Genomic DNA, 15,765 nt, shown 5'->3' on the forward strand with positions numbered 1-15,765 from the left:
GTTCCTATCCATCCTACCATAGGCAGGTGGCCTTTCAGCCATTCTCCCACCCCTCCCACCCCACAACCACACATCCAGTCAGCAGTCAGCCATATGAAACACTTGGGATGTCTTCCCAATGTGAAAAGCGCTGTGAAAATGAAAATTGTATTGCATTGTATAGATATTAAAGACCCCACCCACCGACCCCCACAATGCTTCTGAAATGGAGAAGGGAGTTTCTCCCAGTGTCCTGCCCGAAAATCTCACAATGGCTCGCAGGGTGCAAAATGTATTCCTTATTCCTCTCCAACAACAGTCAGTAAATCAGAGGGAAAATTCCCATGTATAGGTGGGTGTAAGTATGTGGAACTCTCAGTCTGGTTTGGAGACTCTTAAGCACGGTGATGGGTTTGAGCTACCGACAGAGCCAGGCTGACACAAATTCAGCATCAACCAAAGGTGGGCGGACATCTGCGTCTCATTCATATTTGCCCATGTGTTTTCTTGGAAATGTTTCCTTTACGTGTTCCTTTAAGAACGCGCAAACGAGAGAGAGAGACAGAGAGACAATAAGATTCATGCATTACCATAATGCAACAATGAGGTACTTCTACGAGCAGACTGGCTGAATCGGGGCTCCCTGGTGTGTGCTCCAACCTCGCTGCTAATGTTACTACCTTCATGTAATGTTGTAAAATTATAATAAATTGAAGTTTCAAACCTCTCCGAATAGCCATAATTGGACTCCCCCCACAATTCCCTCAAGTGTTGAACGAGCCCGTCTATAAAATCCATCTTTCAACTTTTCCTTCTTGAAGTTAATAACAGAGTTGTCTCATTTTTACACCATTAGGTGTAGCCTTCCTGGTGAACAATTGGAAGGAATTTCTCTTCTCCCCCTCCAATAAAATAATAATCATCCTTGCATTTGATATAACGCCTTATAACGCCTTCGAGACATCCTAAAGTGCTTCAACGAATACAATAATAATTCTTGCATTTGATATTGTGCCTTTCACGTTATCGAAATGTCTCAAAGCGCTTCACAGAACATAATGTAAAGTGAATGGAATGTATATTTTGCGGGCGAAATGTAATATATATATTGTAAAGTGGTTTGACTGTGCATTTTGTGGGCGAAACTTGTCAGCCAATTGCGCACAGCAGTGTCCCTCAAACAGTCGTGGATTGTGTGACCAATTTATTATTGTTATTTGGAGGGTTTATTATCCTCGGAAAGTGATCCGCCAATTGACTAACAACCAAGTTCCTACTTATTGCTAGGCAATCAGAAGCGAGGGGATTTGCCTAAGGTTTCCCCTCACCTGGGAATCGAACATGGGTCCCCTCATTTGTGAGGTTCGTGCTCTAACCACTCTGCCAGAGGACTCCATAAAATTCCCTTTTCTGTCCCCCTCACCCCACCCCAATCTCCCTTTTTTCCGTGATTAGCTGGAGTGTAATTTGCATTTTTCTTAATCAGATTATACAGAATACACTGTAAAGTGGATTGACTGTGTATTTCGTGAGCTGCATGTGGCAGCCAATTGTGCACAACAGTGTCCCACAAACAGTAATGGATTGATTGACCACATTTTTTAAAAAGGGATTATTACCCCTGGAAAGCGATCCACCAATCGATTAACATCTGGGTTCCTACTTATTGCTAGGTAAACAGAAGCGTGTGTAGTAAGGAAACTTGCCCAAAGTTTCGCTCCACCCGGGAAATTAACCCAGGTCCTCTTGCTTGTAAGGCAAGTGCTCTAACCACTATGCCACGAGACTCCACTATATATTATTATTATTGCAAAGGTGCTCTAATTTTAATATACACATGAAGGAGATTAATAGAAGGATATGGGAGGGAGTAAGGAGCGGGGAGAGACTCAAGTGAATATAAACATCGGTTTGGACCTAATGGTGTGTTTCCGTGCTGTACAGGGTGTTCACAAAGTCATGTTACCCAGCCCTGTTTTTATTCATACAATAAATTTTCATTTCCTGTGGTACCGAACATGGCAAAGGATCATTATCTGCCAAGAAAATGATGGCACTCGCTCACACCAGTCTTTTGGATGTCTAAATACAGTTAAACACTTGCACTGAATACAATTAAGTACTTCTAAATACAATTCATCATTCTTCTACATTCTGTAGTGTCCTGTAGTGTAGTGGTTAGCATACTCGCTTCGTAAACAAGAGAACCTGGGTTCAATTCCTGGGCAGGGTGAAACCTTAGGTAAGTTTTCTTACTCCACACACTTTTGTTTACCAAGCAGTAAGTAGGAACCTGCTTGTTAGTTGATTGGCGGATTGCTTTCCGGGGGTAACAATCCCTTCAAAAAAATAATTTGAGACATTGCTGTGCGCAATTGGCTGCCACATTTCACCCACAAAATACACAGTCAATCCACTTTACAGTATATCCAGACATCTCAACAACGCAATAATGCACCATATCAAATGCAAGTATTATTATTATATTTTAGTTGTTGGTCAATGCACTGTAGAAAAAAAGCATTCAGATAACAGGACTTTGTGAACACCCTGAACAGTCTATGTAATTCATTGTAAAGCTGAGACCGGGTGGAATTTCAGGTCATGAGTTCCTCCAAGCAACCACAACAAAGCAGCTCTGAGAGAGAGAGAGTTATTGGGCTCATCTCAGCAATACTCTCTGTCCTTTTAATAAGAGGTTTCACGGCACTACCCATAAATAATAATTCTTGTCAAGCTTAATGAGGCAAAGAGGCTTGATACTCGGGGAAGTGTTGTGATTTCGGCATGGTCTATAATGAAGGTAATGATTCCGTTAATATACACAGACCAGCGTATGCTGAGGTCTTACTGTTAATTTAATGAACATTTTAAAACACGGCCACACATATATCTACTCCCTAGGGCAAGTAACGACCACATGGTTAGTTGTGGTAACAGACTCTGAGGCCAGGGGAAAGAGCAATGACAATCCAGCTCCTTCCCTTCCATAAATACTCAATAATATGTAATAATAATCTTAATCATAATGATGCTTACATTTGATGCAGCGCCTGTCACACCTGGGAGGACATTTCACAGAGCTTCACAGGATTTTAATAATAATAATCCTTGCATTTGATATGGCACCTTATCATTGCGATGTCTCAAAGCGTTTCACAGGATATATTGTAAAGTAGATTGACTGTGATTTTGTGGGCGAAATGCGGCAGCCAATTTGAGCAAGTAATGTCCTGCAAACAGCCATGAAGTGATTGCACCACTGCACAATCACATGTGCCACTCCCCCATCACTGCGCTGGAGTAGTTGATTCACTCCAGGTGTAAGAGACAAAAGGACAGTGACACCTGAGGTGAGAGCATTACTGACTGAGTCAGACTGACACCTCAACTAATGGGGTATGGGTGCTAATCTATGGGACCTTAGTACATTCACACCCCCCCCCCCCCACCCTGCTTCATGCTCGGTCCTTTCTGCCGACTTTCACTGCGGGTGTGTTACGAGGTGTGAGAGAGCCTGCACTGACTCACACTCGCTTGTTACTATTTTATGATTTAATTTGCCAGCCCCCAGGTGACCAATCCTGCAACGTGAGAATTGTTCTGATGGACACTTGCCTGAGCTGGTTTGACGCCTATCCCCCACCACCCCAACAACACTACAATTGTAATGGAAATTGGGGCTGTATCGTGGATTCCCGTAGTGTTGTGGTTAGTGCACTTACCTCGCAAGCAAGTGGACCCGGTTTTGATTCCCGGATGGGGCAAAAACCTTAAGCAGGTTTCCTTACTCCACACGCCTCTGTTTACCCAGCAGTAAGTAGGTTGTTAGTCGATTGACGTTTTGCATTCCGGGGTAATGATGCCTCCAAAAAAAATTATTTGGTCACTGAATCCTTGACTGCTTGTGGTACACTGCTGTGTGCAATACAGTCACTCCACTTTACAATATGTCCTGTGAAGCGCTTTGAGATATCTTAACAAAGTGATAAGGCACTATATCAAATCCAACAATAATAATTATTATTAATATCCCTGCAATTTCCACGTGAGGCGGGATGAATGGAATTCTCAGTTTGGTTTGGATACTCTTAAGCATGGTGATGGATTTCCGCATGTGGCTGACTAAAATTTAAGAATGGTCTCTCTGTGAGGATGCGGCCCCTTTAAGAGACAAAGACTGACTAATAACAGGAGCTGACTTGGTCACCCTTTGCCAGGAAGCCCTGCACCTTCCACCCCCATTACTGTCAGTTCTGCCACGTTCCCAGTTATTGCAGGTCTCTCCTGAGAGTGTCCATGGCTACATTAATCACAGCGGCCACCGATCTGTGTGTGCTGTGAGCCCACTCCTCAACCATCATCAATCACAGGCCTCTGGAGCTACCAAACCCTGGGGTAGGAGGGAAGGAAGGAAGAAAGGAAAGAGGGAAGGAAAGAAGATGAGAGCAAGAGAGAAAAAAATAGAGAAAGAGGGAGAAAGGAGGAGAACTGGTGAGAGTGAGAGAATGAGACGGCAGAGCACAAGAGAGTGATAGAGGGAAAAAGAGATAAAGACATTAATTTAAAAAACATAATAATCCTTGTGTTTCATACACTTTGTGGTCAGGAGGTACTTTCACGATAGTTTGTTGTAGGTGATCGCAGCAGCCAATTCGCATACAGCAACATTACACAAACAGCCATGAAGTGAGTGACTGATTTTATTTGGGGTATTGTCGTCCAAGACATCGGGAGAGAGAAACTCCCTTCTCTTTTCCAACGAAGTCGATAAAGTCAAAGGATTTGGCAGAAATCAATCTATAATTCCATTAGACATTTCATTGCTTCGGTTCAGATTTGATTGTGTTTTTTAAACATGCCAAAAAGAAGGAAAAATTATGTCTGGGTTGGGGGTGTGGTGGGGGGAACTCTGTCTCCATCACACGCTGTGTAGAAACAACAACAACTGGTATTTATACTGTGCAAGGGATACAGAGTAACATCTCAGAGCCTGTCAGGTAGAGTAACATCTCAAGAGTCTATTACATGGAATAAAATCTTGGATATGTCACACAGATTAAAGTTAGCACAGGAGGATGTCAGAGTGAGGATCTTGAAGCTGGAGCTAGGGAGCCGGTGGAGCCTAGTGAGGACTTGGGGAGATGGGTGTGAAGAGGGTGGTGTAGATGATGTCTCTGTGTTTTACATTACGTTTATAGATTAGTGTGACTGAGGAAGACGACAACAACACATTGTATTTTTACAGCAAATTCACGCCCTTCAACACAGGGCAGCATTTTGGAGCGGTGGAATAGTGGAGTCCTGTAAGGTAGTGGTTAGCATGTTCGCCTCGCAAGCGAGAGGATCCGGGTTCCATTCCCAGGCAGGGCGAAAACTTAGATAAGTTTCCTTACTCCATACGCCTCTGTTTACCTAGCAGTAAGTTGGAATCCGATTGTTAGTCGAATGGTGCTTTTCTGTGGGTAATAATCCCTTCCAAAAATATATAAATAAATTTGTTTTATAAATATATATAAAAATGGTCACTCAATCCACGACTGTTTGAGAGACACTGCTGTACGCAATTGGAGGCCGTGTTTCGCCCACGAAATACATAGTCAATTCACTTGACAATATATCCTGTGAAGCATTTTGCGACGTCTCAACAATGTGATAAGGCGCTAGATCAAATGCATGGATTATTATTATTATATCCTTCACCTATTCAGCCATGAGACGACCGGCTGAAATCAGAGACTTTTCATTTGGACAGAACTGATTTCAGGCACTCATTTCGACTCCAAGCCTGACACGATATCCGTGACCAACTCTGAACTTTCTCAATCTTCTCCACCGCCTTTGGAAACTCGTTTTTATGGATAATATCTTATCTCAGCAGCTCAGGGTCAAGAGGGAGCTCACACATCAGCATTGCACATCCCCCACTTTGCCTCAATAATTGCTCACAGTCGCTCAACGGTGAGCTGCAAATCTCTATTTTTGTGGAGAAGCCAGGGAATCGGGCCTTTTTTAAAAAGTAGCCATTTGTTCTGTCTTGTGCTAACCGTTGCCATGGTTTCAGCTCCACAGGTGATGGTCTGTTTGTCTGTCTAGCTTTTCCTGGAATGTGGGCTTGCTAATACAGTGAGCCGGGCTCACACGCTCCACTCTGACACAGCGGGGAAGAGAGACCAGGAGCGCATGTTAAAGCATTTCGTGCACCTCCTTCCCCTTCCCCCCACCCCCCAACACGCACACACTCTAATAATAATCCTTGCATTTGATACAAGCGCCTTATCACATCGTTGAGATGTCTCACAAGAGCTTCACAGAATATACTGTAGTGAGTATACTGTAGTATATTTTGTGGGCGAAACGCAGCAGTGTATTGTGCACGACAGTGTCCCACAAACAGTCATGGATTGAGTGACCAAATTATTATTTCTTTATTTTGAAGAATTATTATTACCCCAGCAAAGCCATCTGCCAATCGAATAACAACCAGGTTCCTACTTATGCTAAGTAAACAGAGGTGTGTGGAGTAAGCCATTTACCTAAGGTTTCGCCCAACCGGGGAATCAAAGCCGGGTCCTCACACCTATGAGGCGAGCGCACTAACCACTACACGACAGGACTCCACCCTACATTGAGACCAGGGAAGAGAGGCTTTGCTTCTGAGGAGACTGGAGTTAACTAGGGCTGATTTCACAGTAACAGGGAGCTGTGAGCAGGCCTGACAGACATGTTCAGAATGGCGACTGTTCTTTTAAGCGCTCTGAGACTCTACCCTGTGTGACGGGCGCTGTATAAATGCAAGGTTGCTTGATTTTTCTTTCGATGAAGTAAATAGGGAGAACATATTTCCACTGAGGCACTAACTAGATGTCAAGCTCACTGGATCCCAGAGGGGAAAGGTCAGAGTGCAGGGTTCCATTCCCCTCTCTCCCAGCATCGCCCCAGTGTCAGACTCCAAACCGTCTGTCAGAGTAACACTCCGGGAGGATGATGAGTGAGTGTGTTCGCCTCGCAAGCAAAGGGACCCGGATCGATTCCCGTGCAGGGTGAAACCTAATGCAAGTTTCCTAACTTCACATGCCTCTGTTTACCTAACAGCAAGTAGGAACCTGGGAGTTAAGTGCTCTGGGATGCTACCCTGCATGAGGCGTTATATAAATGCAAGTTGTTGTTGTTAGTTGATTGGCAGATCGTTTTCCACGGTTAATAATGCCTACCCTTATCACTCAATCCATGACCGTTTGTGGGACACTGCTGTGCGCAATTGGCTGCGTGTTTTGCCAGCAAAATACACAGTTAATTCACTTCAGAGTATATTCTTTACAGTCCCAGCGAGACACCTGGGTTCAATTCCAGGCAGTGGAGTCCTGTAGCTCAGTGGTTAGAGCACTCGCTTTGCAAGCGAGAGACCTGAGTTCAATTCCAGGCAGAGGGCGAAACCTTGGGCAAATTTCCTTACTCCACACAGAGCCTAATAATAATCCCTCCAAAACCAAAAATAATAATAATAAATTGGTCATTTTCAATCTACGACTGTTTGTGGGACATTGCTGTGCGCAATTGGCTGCCGCGTTCGCCCACAAATATACAGTCAATTCACTTTACAGTGTGTTCTGTGAAGCGCTTTGGGACGTCCTCCCGACGTGAAAAGCGCTATATCAAATGCAAGGATTATTATTATTATTATTATTATATCAAATGCATTGATTAGTATTATATATTATATGTGTGTTTTTTTTACGTATCTATATTGAGCTTTTATGTCCATTAAAGAAGATAGTTTCTTCTGTTGTATATGGAGGAATGAGCTGTGAGCAATGATTAGATAAGCTAGGAACTTTTCAGTCACAACAGGAGACAACTCAGAGGGGACTTTATAGAAGTGTACAAGGTTTTAAATGGGAATGAGAATGTAAACCCAAGAAAATTATGTTCAGATGCACTAAGACAGAAGAACAATTTATAGTAATTTAGTAGCTTAACAACGTGATAAGATGCTATATCAATGCAAGGATAATTATTATTATTAATATTAACAAGAGGACAAAGGTTTAGAGTTGTAAAAGTCAATTTCCAGATAGACATCAGGAAGAGAGGGAAAAAAATAATAATAACAACAATAATCCTTGCATTTGATATAGCGCTTTTCACGTCTTCTAGAAGTCGCAAAGCACTTCACCGAATACTCTAAAGTGAATTGACTGTATATTTGTGGGCGAAATGCGGCAGCGAATTGCGCACAGCAGTGTCCCACAAACAGTCGTGGATTGAAATGACCAATTTATTATTGTTTTAAAGTAGACATCTTAATCCCAAATTTTATGTTCTGTAGTCTACAGAAACACAGATCTATAGTAACAATATTCAATTGTGTTTTCCTATCAACGGTGACGTTACAGTGCACAGGAAACAGCAAACTCCATTGATCAGATTATGAATTGATGAGCTACAATAGAGACTGTACTGACATGCAGGGGAATTAACACAGTATATACATTGTATGTGTAGAATTTTCAGAGCTGTATGAAAATCTTATGCAAATAAAAAGTGGGATTTCTCTGAAACTATAATTTTTTTCCCCCCAGCACAATTGGATGTTTTCCAGTATGCCAGTATAATCAATATTCCTTCTTTAAATATTTCTTCTTTTTTTTAAGAAAAGAACCTTCTTTAAGATATCTTCGTAGAAACTTCTCCAGAAATCTTTTTGTGTGTGTACGGAATTTCGTATTTTCAAAATGAAAAAAATAAATAATAAAAAACGTTAGGATTTTATTTGAAACAGCATCAAAAATCTATGCCCAAAGGATCGACGGCACCTCAACCCACAGCTCACAGCAAAGCGACTGAACAATCGTGCTCTTTAACCGCGATTTCGGTCATCGCCCCCTCTCCACCCGTCCTCCACCCATCATACCCACATCGCCACACCACACAATCTCTGTATCAGTGCAAATTATTGCTGTTGTCCTTGACTGCGTCGTACAGCAATGGGGCAAAACCATCAAGTCAGTGCAAAGGCCATTCCCTTTAATATGTTACACATGCCACAGCCTGTTTAACAATAACATACAAGAATCTTAGCTTCCATCAGATAATTCCCCGTGCCTTCCCAAATGACAATTACCCGCCCCTCCAACCCCACCAATTCTCATTTTGTCCTCTCTCCCAAGTTAGACACACCCCAGAGAGAGAGAAGTAACTTCCTCTGGTCAGTGAATCACTAACTTCAGGGCATCAATCTGAGATCAAAGGGGTAATTTCAGGAAAGACATCAGGAAGTATTTCTTTAACGACTGGAACAGGTTATTAGGAAGGAGGGTTGAGGCCAGGACACTGGGACTCAGTTAAAAAACAGCTTGATGCTGTGTTGGGGGGATCGTAGGGTTGGTGTTCTGGAGGGATGAGATCAGATGGGCCAAAGGGCTTTCTTCATCTGAACTGATCTTGTGATCACCAAAGTGGAATGCACACAAGTACACGCAGGCACATATACACACACGCGGCACACACACAAACATATACACCCAGACACTTACGCACACACATACACAAGCATCCACATAACATACACACACACATGCATATACAGACACACACACCCACACACAGAGGGTTATTAGGAAGTGGAACATCCAACCCCCAAAATGGTTTGTGTGGTTGGGGTGGGGGTGGTGAGGGTCAGCGCGGAGGTAGGAAATGTGGCTAAAGAATAAACGATGGAGAAAAAAGCTTAGACGGAAAACGCAGTGCTCCCCCATACAGTGCACGCACCCCTGTCCCCTCCCCCACAACCAGCACCTGCCCTCCCTCCCCCACCACCAAGTCCATTCTTCATCACGCAATACGGAACAGGGAAGCTGGCGTTGAACCCCATTAAAAAGTGGGTCATTTCCTCTTTCAGTTGTCCAACTCAGCGGGGTAGCGTTGACTTCTTCCTGTTCTGCAGGCTGGCTTTCTGTTTCTCCAGTCTCTGCGTCGCAACACTCCCGTTGGTGTCTTCATCCCCGCCCCACCCTCCCCTCCTCGAGGCAGCTCAGGACAAACAAGGGGCAAAAACGACTTCCTGTTTTCAAATTCAAAATAGCCACCAGTCCGACTATTTTTCTCCTTCCCCCTATCCCTCCCATCCCATCCCCAGCTCCATGTCCCTGACCCACTCTTCCAGAACCCCACCCACCCCAACCCCACCCCCCCCAACCCCACCCACACTGACCGTGTACCGTACAAAGTTATTTGGGGACTTAAAAAAAATTGTGAACAACAGTGGAAAATGCCAACTTTGAAAAGCCAAGGTCCGTGAATAAATAATTGGTTGTCGTTGGCAACATGTATGAAACAGAAGAAATGTGTCAGGGTATTTTTTCCCCCTGTCCTTTCCCCCTGCTCTCTCACGCCCAATCTCCCTCTTTCAATCTCCATCTCTCTCTTCCTTACAATCTCTCTCTCTCACCCTAAATCTCTCTCTCGCTTTCTCTCTCCCCCGAGTGCGCACAGCCCTCAAGATCGTCGTGCCCTGCCTTCGTCTTCGGCTGATGGAAGATCTCCTCTCACTCCTCCTCTACATCGGGGGTATGATCAGACCAGACATGGCTTTGGAAACAAAGAGTAGACGAGACAGAGAGAGAGAGAGAAAGACAATGAATTAATTAACAAGCCTTTGCAAAATCATACAACGGGTTCGGGTGAATAAGACCCTTCAGCCCCTCTGGTTTCAACCCTCCAATTACCCACCAACTGCCCTCCAAACACAGCGCCAAACTGCTTTATAAATGAGCCCTAGTGTCCTGGCCTCAGCCACCCTTCGTGATACCCTGTTCTCGTCTTTAAAGGATATTTCTCATCTTTAATCTGCTTGCGTCCACTCTGCGCTCAGTCGGTATTTACAATGTTCAAACATCTGGTCAAAAATTTGGTCACTTAATCCACAACTGTTTGTGGGACACTGCTGTACACAATTGGCTGCCATATTTGGCCCACAAAATACACAGTCAGTCCATTTCACAGTATATTCTGTGAAACGCTTTGAAATGTCTCAACGACATGATAAGACACTATATCAAATGCAAGGATTATTATTATCTCGAAGGGCTTAAAACAATAATCATAATCCTGGCATTTGATACAGCACCTTTCATGTCAGGAGGATATACTGTGTGGTGCAATGACTGTGACGCAGTAGCAAATTTGCACAGAGCAATGTGAAGTGAGAACAAGTTTTTCTGGGGAATTGTTGGCTGTACGTTATTGAATCCCAATTTCCTGCTCCTTCCCAGTGCACCCCAATAGCCATGCTCTCCAGGGGTGGCACAAAGTCACAATCAAAGGATAGGCTGCTAATAGGCTGCAGAATGTGGGGAGAGAAGTGGATAAAGCAAGGGAATTTAGGGAGAGGGTTCCAGAGAGCGTGGGATACAGAGGGAGAGCGGAATTTGTAAAGGACAGAGCTGCGGGACTTTTAGAAAGCTTGTGGAGGGTAGAGTTTGTAGAGGGTGTGGTTTGCAGAGTTGTGGGGCTTGTGGAGAGCAGAGCGAACGAACACCAAAACCATCAAAAAGCCTGCCTTTGTCAGCCCCCACAATGTCTGATAAACCCACAGGTCACTGGAGGTGGAACATAACGCTGGTGTCAATGTGGTCCCAGAGGTGCTCACTCGCTCGCTCACCTTGCAGGCTGTTCGCACCGGAGCTGGAGCAGGGCGGCGGTGGTGAGATCGGAGGCCTGACGACTGGCGCAAACGCACTTTTCTGTTTCACTACAGAGATCATAGCAGTAGAGAGAGAGAGAGAGAGAATAAGGTGTGGGCACAAAACACTGTCAGAGGTGTTTATCCTCCACATGAGCCTCCATCCCTCCTATTCCCCTCTCATACACTTCCATATTCCCTTCTTTTTCATTCAGTGCTTCAACCACAGCTCTTGGCAGTGAGGTCCGCATTCTCACCACCCTCTGTGTGAAGAAGTTCCTCCTAAACTCCCTGTGAGATGTGTTGTCACTAGCTTATGCAAAGATTATTATTATTATATTTATAGCATCTAGTTACAGACTCACCAACTAGTGGACCCATTAACAACCCGTTAACATACACCTTATCAAATGCTTTCATAAGCTTAAATGATTGATTGATTGATTGATTGGTGAATGGATCGATCAATGGATCGATTACACAGGAACAGAAGTGGGCCATTCAGCCCCTTCAAAACTGTTCCGCCGTTCTATTGTATCATGGCTGATATGCACCTCAACTCCAATTCTTTGTCCCATATCCCTTGATACCCTGACCTAACAAACATCTATCCACCTCAGTCTTGAAAATTTGAATTGATCCAGTATCCAACACTTATCCCCCTAACAGCCCCAAACCCCATTTCCCCTCCCCAGTCTAATAAAAACAGCTGTTCTGCCTGGACATCTTCCCCCCACGCCCCCATAAGACTTACTGCCATAAGGAGAGCTGGCTGCTGATCCGTTCAGGAAGCTGGGGGATGTGGGAATGCCGAGGTTGGACATGCCAGCGTTTCCGTACCCGTTCATACTGGTGGTATAGGTGGTCTGCTGGGGAGTGGAGGCCGGCACATAGCCTCTGGGGGATACACTGTTACTGTTCCGAGAGTAACCTACTCCCGCAACACGGGAGAGTAGGGTGGGTGGGGTGGGTGGGGGAGAGAAAAAAAACACACAAGCTTATTCCAGGTTCAATGTATATCTTCTGAAATATATCTATCTGAAATAAAATACACAGTCAATTCACCTTGCAGTATATTCTTTGAGACATCTCGAGACATGAAAAGGTGTTATATTAAATGCACGGATTATTATTATACGAACATAAGAAATGCTAGCCGAAAAAATTATCCGTCTAGTTCACCTTCCACCTTCCTGGTGACCACACGCACATATGTCCTGAACTACCCATGTTCTATATCCCATAATGTTATTTCTTAAAAGAAAACTACTCAGTGTTTGAAGGAATCAACATTTCTTACTTCAACCATCTCCTAAAAGTCTGTTCCACAAGTTCACTATTTGCTCATTGAAACAGTGTTTCCGTAGGTTCGTTCTGAATTTACCTCAGTTTAATCGCAGGCCGTGTTCTCTGGTTAGTATTATTATTGTATTGTCTCAATGACATGATAAGGGGCTATGTCAAATGCAAGGATTATTATTATCTTCAAGCCCTGAAATAAATTGTGAACTTTGTCTCTACATTTAAGATGGTGTAAAGTTCCACACAATCTCTCTTCCCTTATCATATTGCACCTGAAGACTTTCTTCTTTGACATACCTACAGTTACCTCTCCTCTCTGTCCCGTTGTGAAAGACCCTATACAAATGTCATTTGTTGTTGCTGTTGCTAAGGGGTTGGTATAAATACAAGCTGTTGTTGTCGATATTCAATATTTGATATCACCCTCCCTCCCACCCCTCCCTCGCTCGGTCCAACCCTCACCTCTGTAAAGCACTCCGTGATGTTACCCTATGTGAAGGACACTCTATAAATGCAGGTTGGTGTTGTTACTCCCAGTGACACTTCCCAGATAAGACCCTGTTTCTTTAATGATGTTACTGCAGTTCTCTTGCCCAGCCGAGCTTAGTCCCCCACTTCTCTCTCACTCTCTCCTCCCATCTTTTTCTCACTCTACCCCCTCCCTCTTGCTCTGTCTCTCTCTCTCTCTCCTTGCTATCTCTCCCACCCCTTGCCCTCTCCCTCATGCACTCTCTCCCTCTCTCTTCCCTCTCACCCTCCCTGTTCCCCTTGCTCTCTCTTGCTCTCTTGTTTCTCAGTATTTCTGAATTCATGTATCAATTTTACTATTGGATTTTCCTATCGATTGGGTTTGGGATTTCTAATGTGCAATTTAAAGAGCAGTATGTTTCAGCTGCTCGGTGACCTGAGGATGATGGCTAAAGAGAAGCCCAAACCTCCAGTGATACACAACGATGATAATCACCAACATCTTAGCATTCCAGCTTGTTGCATCATAAAGTACCACAACTGCACTTGTCAGGAAACACAGCACTATTTCTCTCTCACTTTCTCTTATTTGCTCGCAAAGTGAAAGGGCTGTATAAACGTAAATTGGATTATAACAATAGTAACAACTTGCATTTATGTAGTACCCTTCACGTAGGACAGCACTCTGTTCGCACTCCTGCCTCTGAGTCAGAAGGTTGTGGGTTCAAACCCACAAGTCGGTACTTGTAATCACACAGTCTAAGCTGACATCCAATGCAGTGCTCGGAGTCTGTTGCATTGGCAGAGGTGCCGTCCTTCAGATGAAAAATTAAACCGAATTCCTGTTCAGGTGGATGTTAAAGATCCCACAGCACTATTTAAAAAGGGAAGGGATTTTCTGTGTCCTGGTCGACAATCCCCCAGATAAACTCGATTCACACACTTCATGGCTGTTTGCGGGACATTGCTATGCGTAAACTACCATTTCACCCACAAAATACAGCTTACAGTATATCAGGGAGTGTTTTGAGACATCTCGATGACATACTAAGACGCTATATCAAATGCAAGGGTCATTATTATTGAATGAAGGAATGAATGAATGTGGAGCCGTGACACAGTGATGTACACTCACCTTGCTCCGTGCCTTGTGGCGGGTCGGACACGTTGACGGCCAGCTGACCGGTGAAGGAGTTGACCCCCATCATGGCGGAGTGACCTCCGGTGTTACCGAGCGATGGCAGCTGGTTGTGGTTGCGGGGGACACTGTACAGGGCCTCCGTGATCTCAGCTGCTCGCTTCAGGATCATCTCCTGCCGGAACACAGGCCACCACAGGGAGTCACATCTGTATAACCCCTCGCCAGCACTCCGACATCTGGATTCCCACTTTCCATCACCCCAACATCTGTATATCCCCTTGCCAACACCCCGATATCTGTATACCCATTCACCAACATCCCAACATCTGCCCTCCCCCTCGCCAGCACCCCAGGCTTGCTGCTTGTCCAGCTAGGACCACCACCACCCTACTCATTAGGGGTTTGGTTTGCAGGGTTAACAGGAGCTGAGTGAGAGGATTCCCAACTCCCAGTGACGGGTCTGCCCTTCCACATCCCGCCGATGAGCCAGGCTGGGCTGTGCTGACATCAGCAGTGCCCTGGAATACTGTAGACCTGCTTAGCCTAGGCATCAGATTAGAGGCCTCTGTTTGCCATGTCTTACCTGGTTGTTGTGTGGCATCCCGTACAAGGCTTCAACCAGATCAGCTGCTCTCTTCAATAACACCTCCTGCAAAACCAACACACACTTGTTTTTATTTGAGGTTAGCCGTGTGCTGACCCACGCGGAAACCCATCAGTGATCAGCTGTTAGGGCTTTACCTTGCACGGTTAATAGGAGCTGAGCGGGAAGAGTCCCTGCTCCCATTGACTGGTCTGAAACCCAGAGGATTGACTTCATGATAATAATAATAATAATATCTTCATCTTATAATAATCCTTATATTCCTTGCCTTTGAAACAGAGTGGTAAAGACATCTCACAGCTGCAAAGTTCAGTGACTCTGTACTTAGCAGGTAAACCCAGTAGACAATTTGCACATAGCAACCTCCCTCAAGCAACCATGAATTGAATGATCAATTTTATCTGGGTGCGATCTGGGAGAGAGAAGCTCCCTTCTCTTTTCTAATAGGAACACCTGGAGGAGCGTCACATTGTCGGAAATGCTGTCCTTCAGATGAGTGGTTAAACCGAGGTCCAGTTTGTGCCTTGTTCAGGTGGACATTAAAGATCTTGCAGCACTATTGAAAAGAGAAGGGAGTTTCTCTGTCCT

General features: G+C 44.5%; 1 protein-coding gene across 1 annotated transcript in view; it reads right to left on the reverse strand.

Moving 5' to 3' along the window:
* Positions 1-10,407: 10,407 nt before the first annotated feature.
* The window catches only part of LOC103187261 (EBF family member 4), a 94,763-nt gene continuing 89,405 nt past the window's right edge, over positions 10,408-15,765 (reverse strand). The window contains exons 12-16 of the mRNA XM_042343813.1: positions 15,157-15,222; positions 14,568-14,745; positions 12,417-12,593; positions 11,642-11,731; positions 10,408-10,569 (exon numbers count right to left, since the gene is read on the reverse strand). Of these exons, the coding sequence (XP_042199747.1) occupies positions 10,538-10,569; positions 11,642-11,731; positions 12,417-12,593; positions 14,568-14,745; positions 15,157-15,222 (543 nt within the window). The 3' untranslated portion in view covers positions 10,408-10,537. The remainder of the gene's footprint in view (positions 10,570-11,641; positions 11,732-12,416; positions 12,594-14,567; positions 14,746-15,156; positions 15,223-15,765) is intronic.

This window comes from Callorhinchus milii, unplaced genomic scaffold, assembly GCF_018977255.1.
Source record: "Callorhinchus milii isolate IMCB2004 unplaced genomic scaffold, IMCB_Cmil_1.0 Scaffold1, whole genome shotgun sequence".
Taxonomy (NCBI): Eukaryota; Metazoa; Chordata; class Chondrichthyes; order Chimaeriformes; family Callorhinchidae; genus Callorhinchus; species Callorhinchus milii.